We start from the raw sequence: 21,340 nt of genomic DNA on the forward strand, positions 1-21,340 counted from the left end.
TAATTACCAGATGAAAGGAGACAGTATTGGAAATTTTAAAATTACAGACTCGTTTTCTTCACAATTAGAGATTCAGAACTATGTAAATTTCACCCTGCTCAAATCAACAAATAAGGTCCCCTTAGACAGGCGAAAGACTGTTTATTCAGTGTTATTTTCCAATCTCACTCAAGTGCTTAACTAGCTCCTCATCTTCAAATTGCTTCAGGTGTTCAACTATAATTTCAGTATAAGAAGCTTTCAATCTAATTCCTTTCTTGAGCATCAACTGTGTAAGCCTTGCGGCCTCCACGAAATGGCTTTGTTGACAAAGCCCAACTAAAAGAATAGAATAAAGATCAGAATCCACAGATGACAAGACCTTCATCTTTTCAATTTCGTCACATAACCGAAACCCGTCTAGCATCCGTCCTTCCAAACAAAGCTCCTTTATCAAAATGCTACATGCCAAACTATCAGGTTTGACACCACTAGCAAGCATCTCTCTAAAGAGCTTCTCTGCATCCTCGAGTTTTTTAAGTTTGACCAACGATAGTATTAGAGAACTATAGCAATCACCATATGAAACACTGCCTCCTGCAACAACTTTATCAATCACCTTGTAAGCCTCTTCTAAATGCCCCTCCACACAAAGACCCTTTATCAAACTACTAACCGTAACGCGATTTGGAGAACACCCAAAAGCTTCCATCCTGTCCAGAATCTTCAATGCCTCTATTGTCTGACTTTTATCACACAAACTCTGAATCACAGACGTATATGTAACAACATTTGGACTACATTCCCCACCTACTTTCTCCATCTTACCCAACAATTCTAATGCCTTCTCCAAACTTCCCCACCTACAAATGCCATGAAGAAGGGCCGAATACATCACAGCATTAGGCAGACACCCCCGCCCCCTTATAACCTCAACCAATCCACAAGCATCCTCTAACCTACCGACCCTACAAAACCCTCTAATCATTGCAACAAAGGTGATCATATCGGGATAAAGATCATTCAAACCCATCTCATTCATCAACTCTTCTGCCTTATCCATATCACCCTTTTCACAAAACAACCTTATAACCACATTGTAGACCGTAGTATCAGCCCGCAAACCAAAATCCTTCATTTTTGTCAACACCCACAAAGCCTCATTAGCCAGCCTTGCTTCCCTATACAAGTTCAAAACCACCTTAAATACCTTAGCACCAACCACACAGCCCTGAACCCTATAAACCTCAATGACATCAGCAACGACGCGAGGATTTCGATTAAGGTCGAACAATTCACAAGCTTTTCTGTACATAAATGAACTGTGCCTATAATTGGGTTGAATGCCGACCCAAATGAAAAACCTAAGACCCATTTGGGATTGGTTTGGGTGACATCTATGTAAGACCTCAGAGACGCATTTGGGGTCCAATTTGGCATTAACTGTGGCCAGGGTTTTCTCTATGTTTTGGGTACCATTTATCTGCAGGTGAGTGTAGAATTTTTCTGCAGAGGAAGCAGCAGAGGATTTTACTGTTGAGAATTTTGCGGTTTTGAGGAGAAGCGAGAACGAGAGGAATTTAGAGATCGAAGAAAGTGCCATGAGAGGTCAAGGCTTTGGGTGAAAATTCTTAAACCCTAGTGTTGCGGTGGAGGAATGTTACCTTGGATGTGGAGGTATGGAGTAACTTTGAATGCGTCGAGGATGAGAAGGAGAAGGAGACGGAGCAGAGTCTGGGTCTCGGCTGAACTCTGAACTCGAGCGGACTCGACCAGATCCCGGACGATCGTCGCATCGGAGTCAGGCTAGTCAGCTATAGGGTATACGTTCGCGTTGGATTATATGATTAGAAAAATTCAATTCCATATAAATTGAGAAATGAATTAAAATCCAACGCACAATTTTTGCGTTGGATTAAATTTGTGCGACTATCGCACAATTTTTTCGTGAAAAACAATATACATAATTTATATAAGAAAAATTAAAATATATTTTTTAAAATAATGCTTAATACCTACCCTATTTATAATTATTATATATAACATTATTCATAGAAATTTAAATCCTTGTTGTGTAAAAGCTTTTTAATAATGTTTCTCAAATTTTAAAATATTTCTCTTTTTATGAAATATTTAGATATAAATAAAGCAAAATTAATATTTCTTATCCGAATATTAAAATTAAGATGAAAAATTAAATCAATTCTGCTACAGGTAGTTCATTTCGGGGACACCTTACGCACTCTGCTCACGTGGCCTTAAAAAAAACAATAGAATTAAAAAAAAAAAGTCTGAAAGCCTGAAAGGAAGAGAACACGAGGCACGAAGGAGAAGCTTGGTTTCTCGCTCACGAACCGATGCACCTATGTCTCCGTTGGCCCGTCTCTGTGAGAACCACATACAGCTCAAGCCCGTCTTCGCACTGCACGTCTCTCTCGCAGGAAGAGAACCACGAAGAAGCTTCAGCTTGCGTTGCGCTCATGAACTAGTGCACCATTTCTCGTCTCCGATGGCCGTCTCCGCTGGCACGTCTCCGCCACCGACACATCTCTGAACGTCTTCGCACGTTTCTCTCGCCATTGGCACTAACCTCTGATCTGGGTTTCGCAATTCTTGAGCTCTATGCGACAAGGCAAGAGACCCAAAAATACAACTGCACAATTTTTTTGCTCTCTCTGACCGTCAACTGGAGATCCTTTCCAATTGCTTGACCGAATTGGATAGACTAATGGAAAAAGAAGAAAACACACTTCAAACATGCTACGTGACAAATTCAAACACACATGATATGTCTTTCTCATTTTAAAATTGAATCATCAAATTTCATCAAATACTTAGAGAAAATTTCGGTGATAACAGAATTTCTCGTAGTGGTCCCAAGTCTGTTTTTAAATGCAAATGAAATGCTTGTTAAATGTTAATTTACTTACATTGCAACAGTACGTATTGGGCACCAAAGGGTCTTAAGTGGAAAACCGATACTAGTAAATTTTTTGGTTTCAATGAAATCCTCACAGAGGTATTTCTTCAAACACTTCACCTACGTCTCCTTTACTTCCTTTAGTATTGCATCAGAGCCATGTAAAGCTCACGCTATCTTCTCATTCCCTACAAAACTCACCAAACTCAGTCCTTACTTTCTATAATTACTATAAAAAAAAAAATGCATAAACTCCAACCGTAATAATGCTAAGGATGACAAATCTCACCCATGCTTCATGGTGTAACTGGCCAAAAAGAAAATTTCAGACATATCAGCTTAGACATAAAAAGTCGTCCTTTGATATTCAGTTCATCAATCGCAGTGCTAAAGGGTGTATTTCTAAGTATACCAGGACACAAAATTTTATTTTGTCGGACAATGCAGGAAAATCTGATTTTGAATAGAAACCAAAAAACATTGCCTAGGGCTAGGGTTAGGGTTCGAACCTCGGAGTAATGAAGAAGCTTCAGCTTCAGCTGTGAATTTGGAGAGGGAGACGCTCACTCACGATGGCAATTCCATGGAAACATCTTCGGTTCGATTTCGCTGATGGCCACGAAGAGAAGAGATGCGAAGGAAGCTTCAGCTTCAGAACAATATGCAATTCTTCAGTACGCACCGTTTCGCAAGGCTGAAATGAAGAGCACATTTTTCGTCTTCATCAACGAGCCCGTGCGCACCGTTTCATTTAACCCGTGGCTGCGTGGCAACCACATCGATTTTGTGCGCAAAGGGGTCCGAAATCGACTACTCTCAACTTTTTCCAAAATGAATATAGAAAGGTACAAATATTTAGATGTATAGTAATAAAAGTTGTAGAACTTATCGCATGTATCTTTCCACGTGAGACTTTTTAGGAATAGTTTGTTTTGAAAATATATCTCATCTCATCTAATTTTATCTAATTATTATAATTTTTTTAATTTTCAATACAAAATAAAATAAATAATTCAATTTTTTCAAATTTCAAAATAAAAATAATATTAAAAAATATATTCTAATAATTTTTTATTTAATTTTTTAATTTTAATCTTATCTCATCTCCAAAAACAAACGAGACCTTAAATTTAGATAAAAATATTAGAGAATATTTTTTCCTTCAACAGGTTTTGTTCCGATTAATATAATATTAGTTACATTATCTGTCTCAAAATTAACTTATTTTTATATTTTTAAATTAAATTTTATTAATTTCAAGTTTCATATAATTTTATACTTATTTTTAGATTTTGACGATATAATAAACGAGTTCAATCATAAAGAAATCTTAAATTGTCTACACCATGAATTTTTGGAGGTTAAAGACATTAACAAATTAAGTATGAGTAAGAAATAGAACAAATTTATAAATGATATTACTTATAATATTAGTTACATTATTTGTCTCAAAATTAACTTCTATTTATATTTTTTTAATTAAAATTTTTAATCTTGTGATTTAAAAAAAAAAATCAAATTGGTCCATTCATTATAAATTGTTAGTAAACCATTAGAAGCGCCACATAAACACTAATCATCTTTGGACATGTGTTTGGGTTAAATATGAAAAATTCAATTAAATTCATATGGCTTGTCTCAAAGTTAAATTACTGTTATGTTTTTTAATTGAACTTTTATTCTCAATAATCTTAAGCACACAAAAATTTAAAAAAAAAAAAGAAAAAAAAAAGAGAGAGAGGTTAAAATACAAAAATAAACAGAAAACAAAGTCCATAAACCACCTTCCACTATTTTGGAAAGGGTTTTGCTATACATAACTCATTATTCGCCCCATACTCCACACCCGATAATTTTTTTTCATAAAGTATGTGGTGTTTTTTACAGGATATGGAGTGTGAAGTAATAAATAGTGATTGATGAGAAAAATTATTCTTTTGGAAAAGCTATATTTTATCAACTAGAGTCCTAAGACAACCCAAGCTTTTATTCTTTTGTGCCTTCTCATTTCCTCTGGTATAAAGAGTTGGATTTCCCTTTCCTGAGTATTCTTTTGTGTAGTTTGTCTCATTTCTAAAAAATTGAATAAAATAAAATAAAAGAGGCACTTGATTAAGAGAACAAAGTTTTTGTGCCTCTAACTTGGGTAAAGTAAAAGAGCAATGTTATATATAGTGAGTAGGTATGTTTCATGCACTCTCTTCGAAAAATAGTGGAGCTCATTGTTAAAAAGTGAGTTTTTTTCATATTGGCACTAAATTTATTTACTTTTTTTCATTGATTTATGTAAAAATCAATGAATCATTTCCTAAAGTAAAACAAGGGTCCGATTACCTTAAACCGAAGGTTCAAATCGTGCTTAAACAAAGGAATAATAATGCATGTCTTATCTGTTTATCATGTGTAACTGCACTATCAGAAAGCAAGGTTTCTAAATACAAGGCAGATTTTTAGAAGCATTTTCTGTTTGCAAGTGCAATTTTTGAGCTTAGAAGTACAGTTTGTTAGTTATGTACCTCTGTGAGAGAGGGAGAGGGAGAGAGGCAGAACAAGATATGCATGTAGAATAACACACACCATGCATGTAGCAACTCACACTCAAACAATGTACTTCCAGTTCCACCTATTTAGACACTTAATGGAAACCCCTAATATCTCTAAGCAAAGAAGAAATCATGGCTTCTCTTCACTCTCATCCTCCTCTTACCATCCCCACTTTGATTCTACTCCCTTTCATTTACCTTCTAACCCCCATCCTTTCCCAAGACCCCAGCTCCTCGAGCCCAAATGTAGCCGAATGTGCATCGCGCCTGCTTCCATTGGCCCCTTGTGCACCATTTGTGCAGGGAACAGCCCAATCACCAGCACAGCTGTGTTGTGACAACCTCGAGCAACTCTACAGCCAAGAACCTCACTGCCTTTGCCTCTTGCTCAATGACACTACCTTGAGCTCTTTCCCTATCAACACCACTCTTGCTCTACAGCTGCCTGATCTTTGCAGCCTTCAAGCTGACATCTCTACTTGTTCAGGTACACCATCAAATAGAAAATTCCAGTATCATTTTGTCCCATCTCTTGGCCATAATGATAACCGTTTATGCCAAATCAATTCAGCATTGTAAAACTTGACATGGTTTTGTTGATTTTCTTCTAATCTATGAATTTTGTTAAACTTTTTGTGCTTTTGATTAAGGAAAAAATCCACCACCCAGTCCACATGATTCTCCAGTTTCTTTTGGGACAAACACCACCAACTCTACTCTCGGGACAAACTCCAACTCGACTGTTGCTGGTATGCACTCAATCTCTACCTCCCAAGTTTTCAATTTTTTTTCCATCCCTGACAAAACAGTCAACAAAAGATGGCATGGACCTGTAAATCAGTTAGACATATGATGTTAGAAATTAATTTCTTAATAATCGTGACCCTCCATAGGATGCCTTATCGAACCAGAAATCTTGGTTTTCTGCTCTTTGCAGTTCTAAATTTCTTTCTGACAATCTTCTTTTGTTTTGGAATTTCAGCTTCTCCAATGGTTGAAGTGCAGCCAAGACCTAGCACAATGGGATTGGGCTTTGGCGGAAGCACCAGCATCAAATTGAAGGGAGAAGGTGATTTTGCTCTGGTGGCAGCCATGACAGCTTTTCTGTGGGCGACATTTCTGTAATTGAATGAATGACTGTTAGTGATTTAATCTGGGTTTTAGGATATGATGTTCACTGGAATGATTTGTATTTGAATGCTACCATACCATCCTCTTATTTAGATGGAAGCTGATTTTTGCAGACAAGAGAAAAGACATCATTAAAGTACCAATTAACAAAATCAGCTTCTATAGAACCCCTGCCTTTGACTTAACTTTCCCGTTTAAAATAAATAGTATTTCAAGCAGAGAATTTGACAATTAGAGGAATTTACCTGAAACCAAAGTGCAGAAACTTGGTACCTGAATACTTCTCAAGTTTCAATCATCTCGCTCCTTAGTTGGAACTTTAGCGAGCATAGCTAAGTATTCTGATCTTGTAAAATGCGTGCCATTTACATATTTTTATATCAAATACTTATCACATTGTCTATCTATCTTGTTGCATTTCATATGCCGCCTGCAGTTTTAAATATGCCACCTTCTTACTTCCCCTCTTCTTACAAAGGCTGGAGTTGTCTGGTCTCAAGGCATGACCATTGACATCTCTTTGCTCCTTGACTTTACTGTTCTCAGGTTGCTAGCCCTGCCATCTCACTCCTCATTGGGCGAGTAAATCCGTTAGGGCCATTCGGTTTGTGATTGGGCCTTGGATTTTTGTTGGCCTTCATAGCCCATTTACCTAAGATACCATATTAATCATAATATTCTTCTTTTAAGTTACTATAAAAGTCAATTAAAATAAATACATAAGAAAAGTCTAAATTCTCATCCACAAGGTAGGATGACCCCTTTTATCTTTAGAGTGCTATAGTTACAAATTTTTTTTTTTATAAAAATAAATTTAGAAATTGACGTGACTTTAAGTGATACATTAAATCTACTTTACAATAAAAATAATTTTATAAAAAAAATACTTTAGCCACACAAGATTACACAAAAATAAATCCACAAATTGACGTAGTTTGATGCGATACGTCAGATTGTAAAATTACTTTTATTGTAAACTAAATCTAACCAATCCATTGAAACCATGTTAATTTGTAGGTTTACTTTTGTGTAATCTATTTATATCTATAGCAGTTCTTATTTTATAATAAGATATCACACATTAAACCACGTCATTTTGTAAAATTTTATAAAATCTTGTTGTAGCTAAACCTATCATTTTTCTTACATGTAAGACATACTTTCTTCCACGGTGTTAATGTGTAAATTTGCACAACAGACTGGAAGGGAGAAAAGAATGATTCCTTGCCTATATTGGTGATGTGGGTTTCAATACGATACTCTTCGCATTCATCCATATAATAAATAATAAATAAGTGAATAAAAATAAATAAATAAAGAGACACATGGATTTATGTGGTTCGGCATAATGCCTACGTTCAAAGGTTATTTGGAGGCGAAATCCATTATGATAGGTGATTTTACAATCTCTCATGACCTCACATATCTCACAGTATAATAGAGGAATTTAGAAAATATCATTTGGAGTCGCTATATGTGATGGAGTTTGGGCGTAAGGAGCTTCTATGGTTCGACTGTGGAGAGTTCTTGTGGAGAGACCGTTAGATTTATGGGGATCTTTGCCTAATATAGAGATGTATTTCCTTAGATTGATTGAGTCCAACTTGCCTTGTGAGACATTTTCCTTTTAAGAGTCTGGGTCTTTTTTCTTTTAGGAGCCTAAATGCAGATTTGGGGGGGTGAGGTGAGAATTTTGTGTTTTGTTTGAGAGTTTAAAATATTATGTTTTAGTATTATTATTGTCTTGGGATTTGAAAAATGTGAATTGAAATTTGAGAAAATTGAATTGTTTATTATATTTTGTATGGAAATTTGAAAAAAATGTAATGATGATATGATAAGATGAGAATTTTGTGTCTCATCTCATCCCCAAAACCTGCTCTAAGGCTATGTTTGGCAAGTGAGAGTACCTCAAGACTCTCACTTACTATTCTTTATTTTATTATTATTTTTTAGCTACTTTTCTACTATTCATTATTTTTCACATACTTTTTACTACTATTCAATATTTTATTATTATTTTTTCATTACTTTTTTACTACTATTCACAAATATTCTCAACACTTCTCACTACCCAAACATACTGTAAGTGTCTTTCCTTATCTCTTCTTAACCTTATCTCTTAGCTTGACTTTTTACGTTATCTCAAGGCTAACTTTTAGGCTACTGATTTGACCTCTACACATGGGCTGCTAGCGTGGAAATTTTTTATGAATTAAAGTTGCAGCATTGGCAACCCTAACCTACACCCTGAGTTATTTCAAATTACCATCAAATCTGATAAAGAACTAGGAGGTATGAAAGCTAGATGTTGTTAAGAAGATTCATTGAGAGTTTAGATTGGAAGTGTAAGAGGTCCCCCCCTCCTTTTTGTCTTAGCGGGCCTAAGACGAGCAACTAAGAGGACAAGAAGCAATTGTTCAGTCCAGAACAAGTAGACTTTTCGACCCGGCCCACATATAGGCTCCTCTGAACTCTACCTGCATGAGGAAACATGCTGCAATGGATGAGACTCACCAACCTAGAGACTCCTTAAATAGTGTCCAACTATTGAGTGCTTATTCGCGTAATGAGCGGAAAGTACGGGAGACCTTCGATTCTTTGACATGGGATGTATCAACAGACAACCAAGGACACCACCGAGGTGAGGCAAATTGGAAAACTACTTCAACTTCAAGACTTGGGATGCTTGGAAATATGACATTGAAAATTGAAAATTTTGTGAATAGTAATAAAATGATTTGTATATAGTAATGGAATAGTTTGAATTAAGATATTTTATTAGGTTCTAGAAAAGGAGAGAGAAAAAATTGAATAAAAAATATTATTAAGTTAAAATATTCTTAGAATATTATTTTTGTTTTGAAATTTGAAAAAATAGTATTATTTTTTGTATTTTGTTTAAAAATTTGATAAATTGTAATAATTAGGTAATACTTAGGTAAGAAAATTGAAGATTTGAAATTAAAAAGTATTTGTATTTGAGTAGTGTTTGAGAAAAAAATTATGAAAATTTTAAAATAAGATGTGTTTCCTAAACAAACCCTTAGAGTGAGAGAGATAGCTCGACACAATAAATGAATTTTATAATATTTATTGAATATTTAATGATACTCAAGAAATTTACTCAATCACCAATAAACATTGTATAACTCAATTACATGTCTCTCTCTTTCCCACTCTATATCCTAGCGTTCGAGTGCGAACTCTAGACATAAGATTGGCGTGCATGTTTTCTTCCTGCATGAAAATGAGGTCATTCTTAAACAGAATCTCCTTAAAGGAGAAATTATTAAGTACTCCTCGAGTATGAATGAAGTAGTTCTCTTATCATATCACAATATGTCAAATAATTAAAATAATTATATAAGCATAAATTTTAATTGATATAATATTTTATAATAAAAAAATAATACTACGTGTCCATATTTCAAGATTACCTAATAATTACTCTCATTTTATCTCCTCGTACACAGCCAATAATAATTTATAATTAATTTTATTTGAAAATTTTTGCACTACACACTATTTATATGATATAAGTTAATTTAAAAGATAAAATTTAAATTTTATAAATTAAATGATATCATATAAATGTTATGTAGTATAAAGTCATTCAAATAACACTACTCGCAATTTATAATATGGATCAAGAATAAATTAGGAATATGAAGGTAAGGCATCAATAATAAATACTTTAATCACAAAGAGATTATTTAAAAATAAATCTATAAATTGATATAACTTAATACAATACGTCAGATTATAAAATTATTTTTATTATAAAATAGATCTAATATATCATAAGAAATCACGTCAGTTTATGAGTTTATTTTTGTATACTCTGTTTATATATATAGCACTTCTCATCGTCAATATATTAGTATTGGCCCTTGGCTGGCTCGAAGACTAATATACTTTTGGATGCGGCGCGCTGTGGAATATGAAGGTCCCGATCAAAAGACTTGAAAATATTGCGTCGTATCATTTGCTCCTACTATAACTAGTGATTTTTTTCATATCTGAAAATGAAGTTTTGATCTCATAATCTCATTACTTGGAACCTCCTCCAAAAAATTCCAAAAATAAATCATTTGGAAATGATCTTCTGAGCTTCTCTACTGTGGCGTGGCTCATGTGCTCATCTATGCTATATAATTTTTCTAAAAAAAAAAATAGAAATATCTCAAATCACAACCCAAGCTTTTAGATTTTTTTGTGGCACTCTATTATTGAGATCGGACCGGCGTCGTGCGTATTGTATGACATAATTTGATTTAAAAAGTAAATTTTAGAAATCAAATATTACAATTTAAATTATGTGGATGATGTGTTCTACATATCAGCTTAGTAATAAAATAACTCTTGATTGTTAACTAATGAAATGATTAAAATCTTTAAAGTTAAAAACTTAGAAGTAAAATGTTCAAAATTAGAGTATATGCTTTAACTAGATATGCTTACAACGTTGTTGATATTAATGTATTGATGTTATTTTCAGTTGAATGAAGTTCTGGTTATCAAAAAAAGAAAAAAAAAATTAGAGTATATGACTTTATATTTTATATATATATATATATATTATGCCTTAGATTTTTTAGAAACCCAACAGAAATAACAACCTTGTTAGTTGAAAAAGGCCCAAAGTCAAGGACAAGATTTAATTATTCAGAAACTGCCATGCATCAACTGGTGGAGAATGCTTTGGATCGATATAGAAAGTGAGAGAGACCAAGGCACCACATGATATGAGAGGTGAAGGCAAAGACAGAGGGAGGACCACAAAGCAAAAGAGTTTTTAAGCCTCTAGTCCTAAGAGAACAAAAGGGTCCAACTCAAAAATTTTTAAAAAATAAAAAAACACAGACCCCTCTCCAGTCCCCACCGCCCAAGTGGCCCCACAAGGAATCCACCAACATAGACCGATACCCAATTGGAATTCAGAGAATAAGATGGACTCAAAACTTTAGCCAATAAACACTGAGATAAGACCAAGTAATGACCAAGTAATGGGTCCGGGGAGTATATATTTCATTTTCAAATATAAATATTTTTTAATTTTAAGTTTTAAATTTTTTAATTTAATCATTACCTAATCATTACAATTTTTTTAAAATAAAAATAATATTAAAAAAATATTCAAACAATTTATTAATTTTATAATTTTTTTATTCAATTTTTTTTTCTCTCTTATTTTTCAAAATTCAATAAAAATTTTTAACTCAAATCAATTCATTAATATTTATAAATATACTGAAAAATCCACCTAAAAGTTTCATTTTTTTAAAGTGGGTCTTATTGTTTTTTTGTTTTTTTTTTCAAATGGTTTATATATTCTGAATTTGTATCTCAAATATAAAATTCTAAATTTTAAACTTTTATTTTAAACTATTTATAATGAAAAGGGACCACACACTCTCACAATAATTGAACATTAATTTGGGCCCCCTAAATATATAAGTAGACGACACATTGATATTCCTTTGTGAAATGTTTTCATTCTTCGAGTTTGCCTAACAATCTGTAGTACTACTTCTGGATTAATATAATTATGATCACTGAAAAGAAAGCTGCAAATGCCGTGGGAGGCAAGACGGCACGAGCTTGTGATAGCTGTTTACGTAGGCGGGCTCGCTGGTTTTGTGCTGCCGATGATGCTTTTCTTTGTCAAGCTTGCGATGCATCGGTTCACTCCGCCAATCAATTAGCAAGCAGACACGAAAGGGTTCAGCTCCAGACTTCATCTGTCAAACCCAAAAACGAACGTTCAAGAACCGATGATGATTCTCCACCAGCATGGCACCGGGGTTTCACACGCAAGGCGCGAACCCCACGCCATAACAAGCCTATATCTGTGCAGCAACAGGCTAAAGAGGAGGAGAATGTCTTGGAACTTCTGCCTGTTGTTCCAGAGATTGGCAGTGAAGTAGATTCCCCAGATGCCTGCAATGAAGAACATGAGCTTCTTTACCGGGTTCCTATCTTCGACCCTTTTGCTGCTGAACTTTGCCATGAAATGGAAAACACGATTGAGGATGAGAGAACCACCATGGGGATGAAGAATGAAGTGGGGACAGTGGTGGGTGATGATTATGGACAAGGTGGGGTTTGTGACTATGATGATTTACATGGGTTTCTGTCCTCAGAAATGGAGCTTGCTGGTTTTGCTGCTGATGTTGAGAGCCTTTTAGGCAAAGGACTTGACGATGAAGAATCTGCTGCTGACATCAAAGGATTGGGACTTCTAGGATACTGTAAAGAGGAAGATGGAAATGATTTGTGCATTGATGTTGGAGAGAGAAGAGTTAAGGTTGAAGAGGAGGATCAAGGGATGGAAGCTGCTATCGTAGCATGTGATGATCAATTGAATCCATTAATGGTGGAGAACATGAGAGAAACATTAGATTGGAAATTTGATTACGAGTTGCAGCAGTTTGCAGGAGATCAGGATCAGGAGAAGGTAACTCCCATGGCAGAAAAGGAAACGATGTGTGGAAAAGGATCATGCGAAGAGGAGATGAAAAGGAAGGAGATGTTTTTGAGGCTAAACTATGAGGAAGTTATTAAAGCTTGGGCTGGCCAAGGTTGTCCATGGACGACAGGAACACGACCGGAGCTCAATCCTGACAAGTACTGCTGGCCAGACTTCATGGTACTGATCTCCCTCTCCCTCTTACTGATTTCTCTCACGCCATTTCTTCATTCTTTGAGTGATTTTCTGTCCCTCACTTCATGGTACTAAATCATGAGTCATGTATTGATGAAATTACAGGGAGAAGCTCATGATCAGCCTGCATATGGAGAAACAGGAGTGGTAGTAGGCATTAATGGTGATGAAAATCATGCGGGATGGCGAGATCATGAGGGTAGAGAAGCAAGAGTATCAAGGTACAGAGAGAAGAGAAGGACACGCTTGTTCTCAAAGAAGATAAGGTACCAAGTACGGAAACTGAACGCGGAGAAGAGGCCTAGAATGAAAGGCAGATTCGTTAAGAGGACGTCCACCTTCCTCATGGGGACTTCTATTCCTACTGCTGCTGCTGCCTTTCCCTACCTCAACAAATAACCGTTATTTAACTAATTAACTGCCAAGTTTGCTTGGCCAAGTTGGAAAAGTTAAGGTCATGGTCGTTTAATTAAGGCTCTTCATTAGGCTGGCTAGCTTTGATTACTTGCATGTTATAGAATAAATGTCAGTAATTAGCTACGTACGCAGCTTATTACCTTAACTCTCTCTCTCTCTCTCTCTCTAACATGTTAGAGTACTGATGTACACTCCTACTCAGCAAATCTCTCAGCAAATCTCTAAATTAAGTGTCAGGCTAGCTACTGAGCCGCAAGAGCAGTATTGTGGACACATATACCCGACACTGAACAATATTGAGTCTTCAAAGGTTGCGTTTGGACGTTGAGACGATATCAAATGATCTGAATTGATATGTGAATGGTAGTATTTTATGAGTCCCATTGAAATATGTTTGAATGTAAATAGGTTGAGATATGTGTTTGAGTGTCTGAAGTAAGTTAACATATATTTAATTTTTTTATGAGAAGTTAAAAAAGTAGCAAGTCCTTATAATCTCTGTCATCATTTGTTCTTATTGTTGTGATTTGGAAAATTCTTCTTGATTATTTTCCATATCATTGCTTTGTTGCTGCAAGTCTGCAATGTACCTGTAGTACGTAATACCGTCAATTAGAGTTAGGCAACATTCTTACAACTCCATAGAAAAAAGTAACATTCTTACAATATTCTTAAAATCTGTAAATGTTACCTTTAGAGGAAAGAAAGATATTGAAACAAAGTAAGGTAAACATATTTATATGCCAAACCAGAAATTAATATCATGGCACCTAAACAAAGAGCCAACCTGCAGACAAAACCAATTTCAGGACTAAGTAACACACCAAGGCATAGTCTAAAACAGAAACTGGTCCCAATTGGATTGCAACATCACACCAAATCCCATCATAAAATGTTATACTAACTTTATTTAAAAGAAAGAAACAAAATTAGATTGCCTCACAGCAGACAAATGCTATTTTTGCAAACTTGAATACAACATTAATAGCAGCAACCTCGAGAATTTGATGATGATAATATTCTAATAGCAGCAACTTCAAGAATTTATAAAGGATTACATACAATATATGAATTTATTATCAATTAAAGAGAAAATAAAACATTAGTCCACCAATACAGCATCAATCCTTTACACCCCCTTTGATTACCAAGAAAACTAAGCAATGATAAATAAAAGCTCCTCTTAACCATAGCCACTTCACGTATATATGTTATGGTTAAGCTTGGTATCTTATTCTTACATTGTGCATGTCACTGCACAATGGCCTAGAGGAAGCTCAACCAACATCTTCAAGGTCACTTCCAGTACTATTCCAACCCGAAAAATGCTAAATAGTCCCATGAGTTTACCCTCTCAATCTTACTGCTCATACATTTTATTTTATTTAAAAAAAAACTTCATAATTAAGGAAATGATTATTAATAAAGTTGTGTATTTTATTTTTATTTTTTCTTAATGATTAAGGATGTTAAAAAATGTTTAAAAGCAACAGAGCAAGTCAATTAAGTTCTCCTAGAAATGAAGTAAAACTTCATGACCACTATGTCTCTCATAATTATATCATTCAACATATTTATCATATAAGTTTTATGTAAACTTTTTAAGGATAAATTCAATATTCCTAGCAAATATTAATGAACACTATGTTGGTCCATTGCCCTTTGTTGTAAGTTTTCTTACTTTGTATATCCTATATATAAGTTCCCACCTCGACATGCATACAAGCCTTCAACCTATTGGTGGTAATTCGTTGGTGGTAGCTTTTATTTTAATTCAACCTGAAGCTTAATGCCCCACTATCTTGATGTTTCATGGTTTATGTTTTACGGTTCTATGATTTGTTTTATGGTTGCTATTATATGAAGTTTGAGTGGAGTTTGTGAATTTGTTGCATGGTTACTGTTTTATGAAGGATGGATTCACAAAGTTATGAAGATCCCTTTTTGACCACACTTTGCAAAGTGGTGGACAAGATATTAACAACCCCTCTAAAATGGCTAGCATCTTGCATGATAATGTTGAGGTCGAGATTGAAGTGATACAACCTGAAGGGGAAGTAAGGGCACCAACTAAGAAACCCCAACGGGGTGTGTCCTTCACTATGGAGGAAGACAACCTCCTTCTATCAAGGCGGCTCAACATTAGTATAGACAATATCAGAGGAATTGACCAAAAGTCCACATAATTGTGGATAAGGATCCATGATTATTTTAATACCTTTAAAAAACCTAACTGGTCTGAACGTTCTGTAGTCTCGTTGACTAATCGATGCTCAACCATCCAAAAAGCCACAAACAAGTTTTGTGGTTGCTTGGTCCAAGTTGAATCAATGCATCTAAGCGGTCTCAATGAATAAGATAAGGTATGCTTCTAATTATTATAAATTTTCATTGAAATATATATTTATATTTTAATGATTGTTGTTTAGATTGAGAAGGCAAATGTAATGTACCAATCGACACAAAAAGCCACCTTTATTTTTGACAATTGTTGGAACCTATTGAGGCACCAATCAAAGTGGCTAGTGCATATGGATACTTTACCAACAAGGATAAATGAAGGTTGCTCTACCGTTCCAACTACCAATGTCAGAGATGACAATATTTGTGAGAGCATGTCTGTCAATGTGGAGAGGCCACTAAACAAGAAAGCCGAAAAAGAAAGGGAAAGAAAAAGGAAACACAAAGAATGTTCACCTACTGATTTTGATGAAAGGTTAAGTCACATGGAAAGTGATAGGAAGATAATGATGATTGAGAGATAGGAAGTGGCAAGCTGGGCTGAGAGGGACAAGATTGAGATGATAGACCTTACGAAGAAGAAGATGGAGATGGAAGTCATGAGTTTGGATGTTGATAACATGAATGGGGTGCAGCAAGAATACTTCAGATCACTTTAAATGGAAATTCTAGAGAAACATAGAAATAGACCACCATCTCAATCTTAATAAATTTTGCTTGATTGTTTTTGTATAGTGGCTTGGGTAACTTGATGTTTTAATCCACCAATTGCGTGTTGCTGTTTTGATCCGCCTATTTTGTTTTATTGTTTTGATGAACCTATACTTGGTTGGACATAAATGAACTTTTGATGGCTGGACATATAATGTAGTAGCTGGAAATGTATGAACTTTTGATAAAATTTCAGTTTGATAGATTATGTATTAGGTTGATAGATGGAAATGTATAAAGTTTTGATACATTTGTATGAACTTATGTAAAAGCTGGAAATGTAGAACTTATAATAAAAATTCAGTTTGACAAATTATGTATTAGGTTGATAGATTGAAATGTATGAACTTTTGATACATTTGTATGAACTTATGCAGAAGCTGGAAATGTATGAACTTTTGATAAAAATTCAATTTGACAAATTATGTATTAGGTTGATAGACGAAAATGTATAAACTTTGAGATTGTTGGATGTTATGAAAATGAACTTTTGAAGTATTTTGATTGATGAAAATGTATAAACTTTTTATGAACTTTTGAAGTTAATTTAGGTTGATAGATGGATTTTATGTATTAAAAAGTATTTTTAAAATAATTAATTAATTAAAGAGTATTTATATATTTTTTTAAAAATATTATTATTTTATTATTATAGAGAGTAACATAACTAATCTAATGTGAAGTTTAAGTTTTAAGTAAATAGTCATAAGGCAAAAAGTGACATACTAGCCAAACTTTGCCTAAGTCAATAAGAGTGCTCTAACAGGTCTGGATGTTGGTTATAAATTAACCATATATGAATTGGTGTGCATGCTACCAGGCCAAAGTACGGAAAAGTTGATGAACTTTTTATGATTAAATTACTACTTATCTCAACACTTTTAAATTAACATAAAAAATAATTAATTTAATTAGTTATATTATATCTCTACAATTCCAAACCTCCAACACCAGTACCATAGAGTGAAGACTGACAACTATATATCTCACAAGTTTGAATCTTTACAAATAATGATGTAACTTAATGGGTATGTATAACCAAAACTTCATTTTGTTTTGCACCTAAACCATTTGAAATTCTAGTGTAAAATTACTGTCATTTTTTGCCAACAAAGAAGATTTCAATATGTTCTTTTGTATAGAAAGACTACTTACTTGTGCCATAGATAGTACAAAGAGGTTGTAATTACAAGGGGTATGATTACCAAACGGTTTAAAATGATACCCTCTCCACGGTGATGGTTCCCATAGAGGAAGATGATTGAGGAAGTGTCAAGAGACACAATCCTTTGGTTTAGTCAAAATGTTGTGTCATGACTTAGCAATGATTGTGCCATTTGCCAACCAGTGCCTCATGGTCTATAAATAGGGATCATTTGTGTACAATGAATGTAGTTGATTCTCATTTGTCTATCACCAACTTGTGAGACAAATACCATCAAGTGTCACCATATTGCCTAATTTTCGTTCATTTTTGTTCTTCAAAATTCTACAGTGGTATCAAGAGTCTGATCATGACAGAGAGGTTAATTTTGCGCATTAAGAAGACGATCAATAGGCAAGTGGTTGGATTGGCAACCATATTTGCATATTACAATTATCTTCAGAGACTTTTGAATCTAAGGAAATGTTTTTCTAGATTATGGTGGGAGGCCTAGAGTATACTGGGAATCTTCAAAATATGGTAAGTTGTATTATTTTGAAGAAAATTATTGGCACATTTTTACACAAAGAAAAAATAGTGCATTGTCAAATAATATTACACACAATGTTACTATTATGGCTGGTCTCCGGAGTCCTTCACCACTGCTGGGATTTAGAAGTGTCGGGGACACGTCAGAACTTTGGTCTCCGATGACTAGTTCACCGGACGGAAGCCAAGACGAAATTTTTTCTGAGTCTGCAACGTCCCTACATGAGGAAGAAGAAGACAACACAGTTAATCAAAATGGTACCATTTCGACCAACAGTCAAGAGAATTCAAACAGTTCTTGGCTAAACAACATTGTGAGGAGAAAAGCGACCCAAACGACATTGTCGTTTTGGCCCCATCTAAGGAACCAACCATGCACAAGACAACGCCTTTTGAGCAAGGGCCCAAACGACGTTGTTCCGAAAAAGTTGGAAGCTGCCTGTAAGAAACAACATAATGTCATTTCATCTAAAGTGGGCTTACTTCAAATGGCACAAATTCAGGCCATGCCTTCAACCCATTTTTCTAAAGCCTATGGGCGCATAAGGAAATAGACTCAAGCCCAAGCCGAGGTCACCAGCCCATGAGCAGACCCATCATCTGCAGCCGCAAGCTGCAACCTGAGCCAAGCCACAAGTAGAGAGAAGAAACAAGCCATTGATTACGCCGTTGACCATCAGTTTTCTTTTCCTGGACCTGGTTTGAACCCGCTGACTCGATTTTCTAAACTGGCTCGAGCCAGTTTTGGTATTTTGGATCATTTCAAGCCCAATTTGGTCCATTCAAAGCCTCTGAGCTCCAAGTTTCATGTCAATTCATTAAAGGGCACTTGTTGGTCGAGATTATCAGGACAGATCTCTTGAAAGGGGAGAAACATCAAGGAATGTTCTTGGGAATACTTGATCGGGGACGTCACTTCCATTATTCTCATTGTCTAAAATATAATAAGAGAATTTCTAGGTTGCCACCTTGGATTAAATGCAAGAATTATTATTATTATTAAGTTTGTAATAATTTTATTTTCTCACACTTGAACTATTGTATTTAATTTATTTACAATAGAACACATTTATTATTTCTATTTTTTTTGTTGTTAAGTTTTAAGGTTTATTATTTATGGTGTCGAAGAAAAGTATTGTTCCCTTGGGGATAGAAAATTTTAATGGAAGAAATTTTTAGGCCTAAAAAAAGTATATAAATTTTCTTTTAACTCATGAAAAAACCTTCTACACATTGACAATACCAAAGCCATTAGAAAATATAGAAAATAGGTCAAATGGAAGTGGAAACAACGTATAAAATATTTAATTTTGCATTGTATGAATGATCATGTCATTCCTCTCTTTGAAGACTACAAAATTGCCAAAGAGGTTATGGATGCAGTTGAGGCTAAGTATAGTTTAAAGTCAGATACTTATATACAGTTATTATTAGATAAGTATAATTGGACTTGTATGAAAGAGAATGATAACATAAGCAGTCATATGCTTCAAATGGAATTGATTGCAAAAAAATTATAAGATGTTAGTCATCCTCTAACTGATAAAATGCAAGTTACAACTATACTTAATAGTTTTGTTTCATCTGCGAATCATATTGTTACTTCTTTAACAGAGTGGAAATAAAATAATGATGACATCGCTTCTAGTACTTTTAGCACTTGAATGAGAAATGATGAAAAGAATGAATAGAGATAGTGAATCATTCAATTTATTGATGGCTCAGGACAAACGTTCTACACAAAACAAAATGAAACCAAAACAATTTAATAAAAATAAATGGTTGAAAAAAATGTAAAGTAAATCATTTACTAGAAACTGTTTTAAATGCGGAAAGAGAATTGTGATAACAGTCTCAAAAGTAATGCTTGTAGAACCAGCGTTAGATTTATAGTGGGTTGACTCTGCAACAATAAGACATATATGCAGGAACAAAGAACCGTTTGTCAAACTTGAAGAGAAGTAAACAGTAGAGCACAGACTGTATATGGGCAACAACACATACTGCAATATGTTGGGGCAAGGATCATGTAAATTTAAAGTAAACGGCTCCATTATTTTACTTAATGATGTATTATATGTACCTAGTATCCGTAAAAATTTAGTATCAGTGTCTGTACTAGATCAGAAAGGTTACACAATTGAGTTTAGGTCTGGAACCGTTGTTATAACTATGGATAATGTATCAGTGAAAGGCTTTAGAAATCACGATATTTATGTACTGAATGTTGATATTAATAAAGTATCTATTTCTTATTATTTGAATGTATCTACTGATTGTGCATATTTATGACATTTAAGATTAAGTTATATAAATAAAAAATAAGATTATCATAATCTATAAAAGTGGATTAATACTACAAATAAACTCAAATAATTTTAATGTATATGAGCCATGTATCAAAGAAAAAATGAGTATTAATTCTTTTTCAAAAAGTTGAAAATCTACAGATTTACTTGAAATTGTACATTCTAATGTTTGTGAACCTTTTAAAACAAAAACTCATAGAGGAATTGAGTACTTTATTACTTTCACCGATAACTATTCAAGATATGAGCATATCTACTTACTCAAATATAAATCTGAGGCAATTGAGAAATTTAAAGAACATAAGCAGAAGTAGAAATCCAGTCATTGGCGCATTAAAAGTTTGAATAGTGATAGAGGAGGTGGATTTAAAACTTTGAATAATTTATGCAAATTGAATGGTATAAGACATGTTTATATTACGCCATATAAGCCTCAACAAAATGATATTGAATAAAGAAGAAATAACAGTACTCTATTGCATATGACGAGATCAATGATGTCATATGCTGATCTACCAACACATCTTTGGCAATAGATAATCATTATCAACTGTTGCATATATATTAAATAGAGTTGAAACCAAAACAAAATCTCTACTACCTTATGAGAATGGATGCGACATAAATCAGACTTAAGTAAACTCAAAGTGTGGGATTGTAAGGCACAAGTGCTCATCGCAAAACCACTAATGGACAAATTGAAAAATAAAACTTGGGAATGCAAGCTTA

The 21,340-nt window shown here is 34.2% G+C and overlaps 3 protein-coding genes and 1 long non-coding RNA gene across 4 annotated transcripts; 2 read left to right on the forward strand and 2 right to left on the reverse strand.

Moving 5' to 3' along the window:
• Positions 1 to 1,881, reverse strand: LOC109013628 (pentatricopeptide repeat-containing protein At5g47360). Its single transcript, XM_018995772.2, has one exon. It carries the CDS (start codon positions 1,580 to 1,582, stop codon positions 152 to 154), a length of 1,431 nt encoding a protein of 476 aa, XP_018851317.1. The 5' UTR covers positions 1,583 to 1,881; the 3' UTR covers positions 1 to 151.
• A 258-nt stretch (positions 1,882 to 2,139) lies between these two features.
• Positions 2,140 to 3,678, reverse strand: LOC109013627. The gene is made up of 3 exons (XR_001999606.2): positions 3,409 to 3,678; positions 2,910 to 3,087; positions 2,140 to 2,704 (listed from the first exon to the last, which is right to left on the reverse strand). It is a non-coding gene; the product is annotated as an uncharacterized LOC109013627 (long non-coding RNA).
• Positions 3,679 to 5,564: 1,886 nt separating this feature from the next.
• Positions 5,565 to 6,824, forward strand: LOC109013635 (protein YLS3-like). Its single transcript, XM_018995780.2, has 3 exons — positions 5,565 to 5,929; positions 6,093 to 6,191; positions 6,425 to 6,824. The coding sequence occupies exons 1-3, from the start codon at positions 5,575 to 5,577 to the stop codon at positions 6,565 to 6,567; spliced, it is 597 nt and encodes a 198-aa protein (XP_018851325.1). The 5' UTR covers positions 5,565 to 5,574; the 3' UTR covers positions 6,568 to 6,824.
• A 5,233-nt stretch (positions 6,825 to 12,057) lies between these two features.
• LOC109013626 (zinc finger protein CONSTANS-LIKE 6-like) lies at positions 12,058 to 14,018 on the forward strand. The gene is made up of 2 exons (XM_018995770.2): positions 12,058 to 13,225; positions 13,346 to 14,018. Exons 1-2 carry the CDS (start codon positions 12,125 to 12,127, stop codon positions 13,637 to 13,639), a joined length of 1,395 nt encoding a protein of 464 aa, XP_018851315.1. The 5' UTR covers positions 12,058 to 12,124; the 3' UTR covers positions 13,640 to 14,018.
• Positions 14,019 to 21,340: the final 7,322 nt, after the last annotated feature.

The sequence above is a fragment of the Juglans regia genome, chromosome 15 (assembly GCF_001411555.2).
Source record: "Juglans regia cultivar Chandler chromosome 15, Walnut 2.0, whole genome shotgun sequence".
NCBI lineage: Eukaryota > Viridiplantae > Streptophyta > Magnoliopsida > Fagales > Juglandaceae > Juglans > Juglans regia.

Excerpts from the sequence above, each read along its gene's own strand:
- LOC109013628 (XM_018995772.2), bottom strand. The coding sequence starts at position 1,582 with ATGGCACTTTCTTCGATCTCTAAATTCCTCTCGTTCTCGCTTCTCCTC.
- LOC109013635 (XM_018995780.2), top strand. The coding sequence starts at position 5,575 with ATGGCTTCTCTTCACTCTCATCCTCCTCTTACCATCCCCACTTTGATT. Across the intron at positions 5,930-6,092 it reads TGACATCTCTACTTGTTCAG|GAAAAAATCCACCACCCAGT; the intron begins GTACACCATCAA and ends CTTTTGATTAAG. Across the intron at positions 6,192-6,424 it reads CTCCAACTCGACTGTTGCTG|CTTCTCCAATGGTTGAAGTG; the intron begins GTATGCACTCAA and ends TTGGAATTTCAG.
- LOC109013626 (XM_018995770.2), top strand. The coding sequence starts at position 12,125 with ATGATCACTGAAAAGAAAGCTGCAAATGCCGTGGGAGGCAAGACGGCA. Across the intron at positions 13,226-13,345 it reads ACTGCTGGCCAGACTTCATG|GGAGAAGCTCATGATCAGCC; the intron begins GTACTGATCTCC and ends ATGAAATTACAG.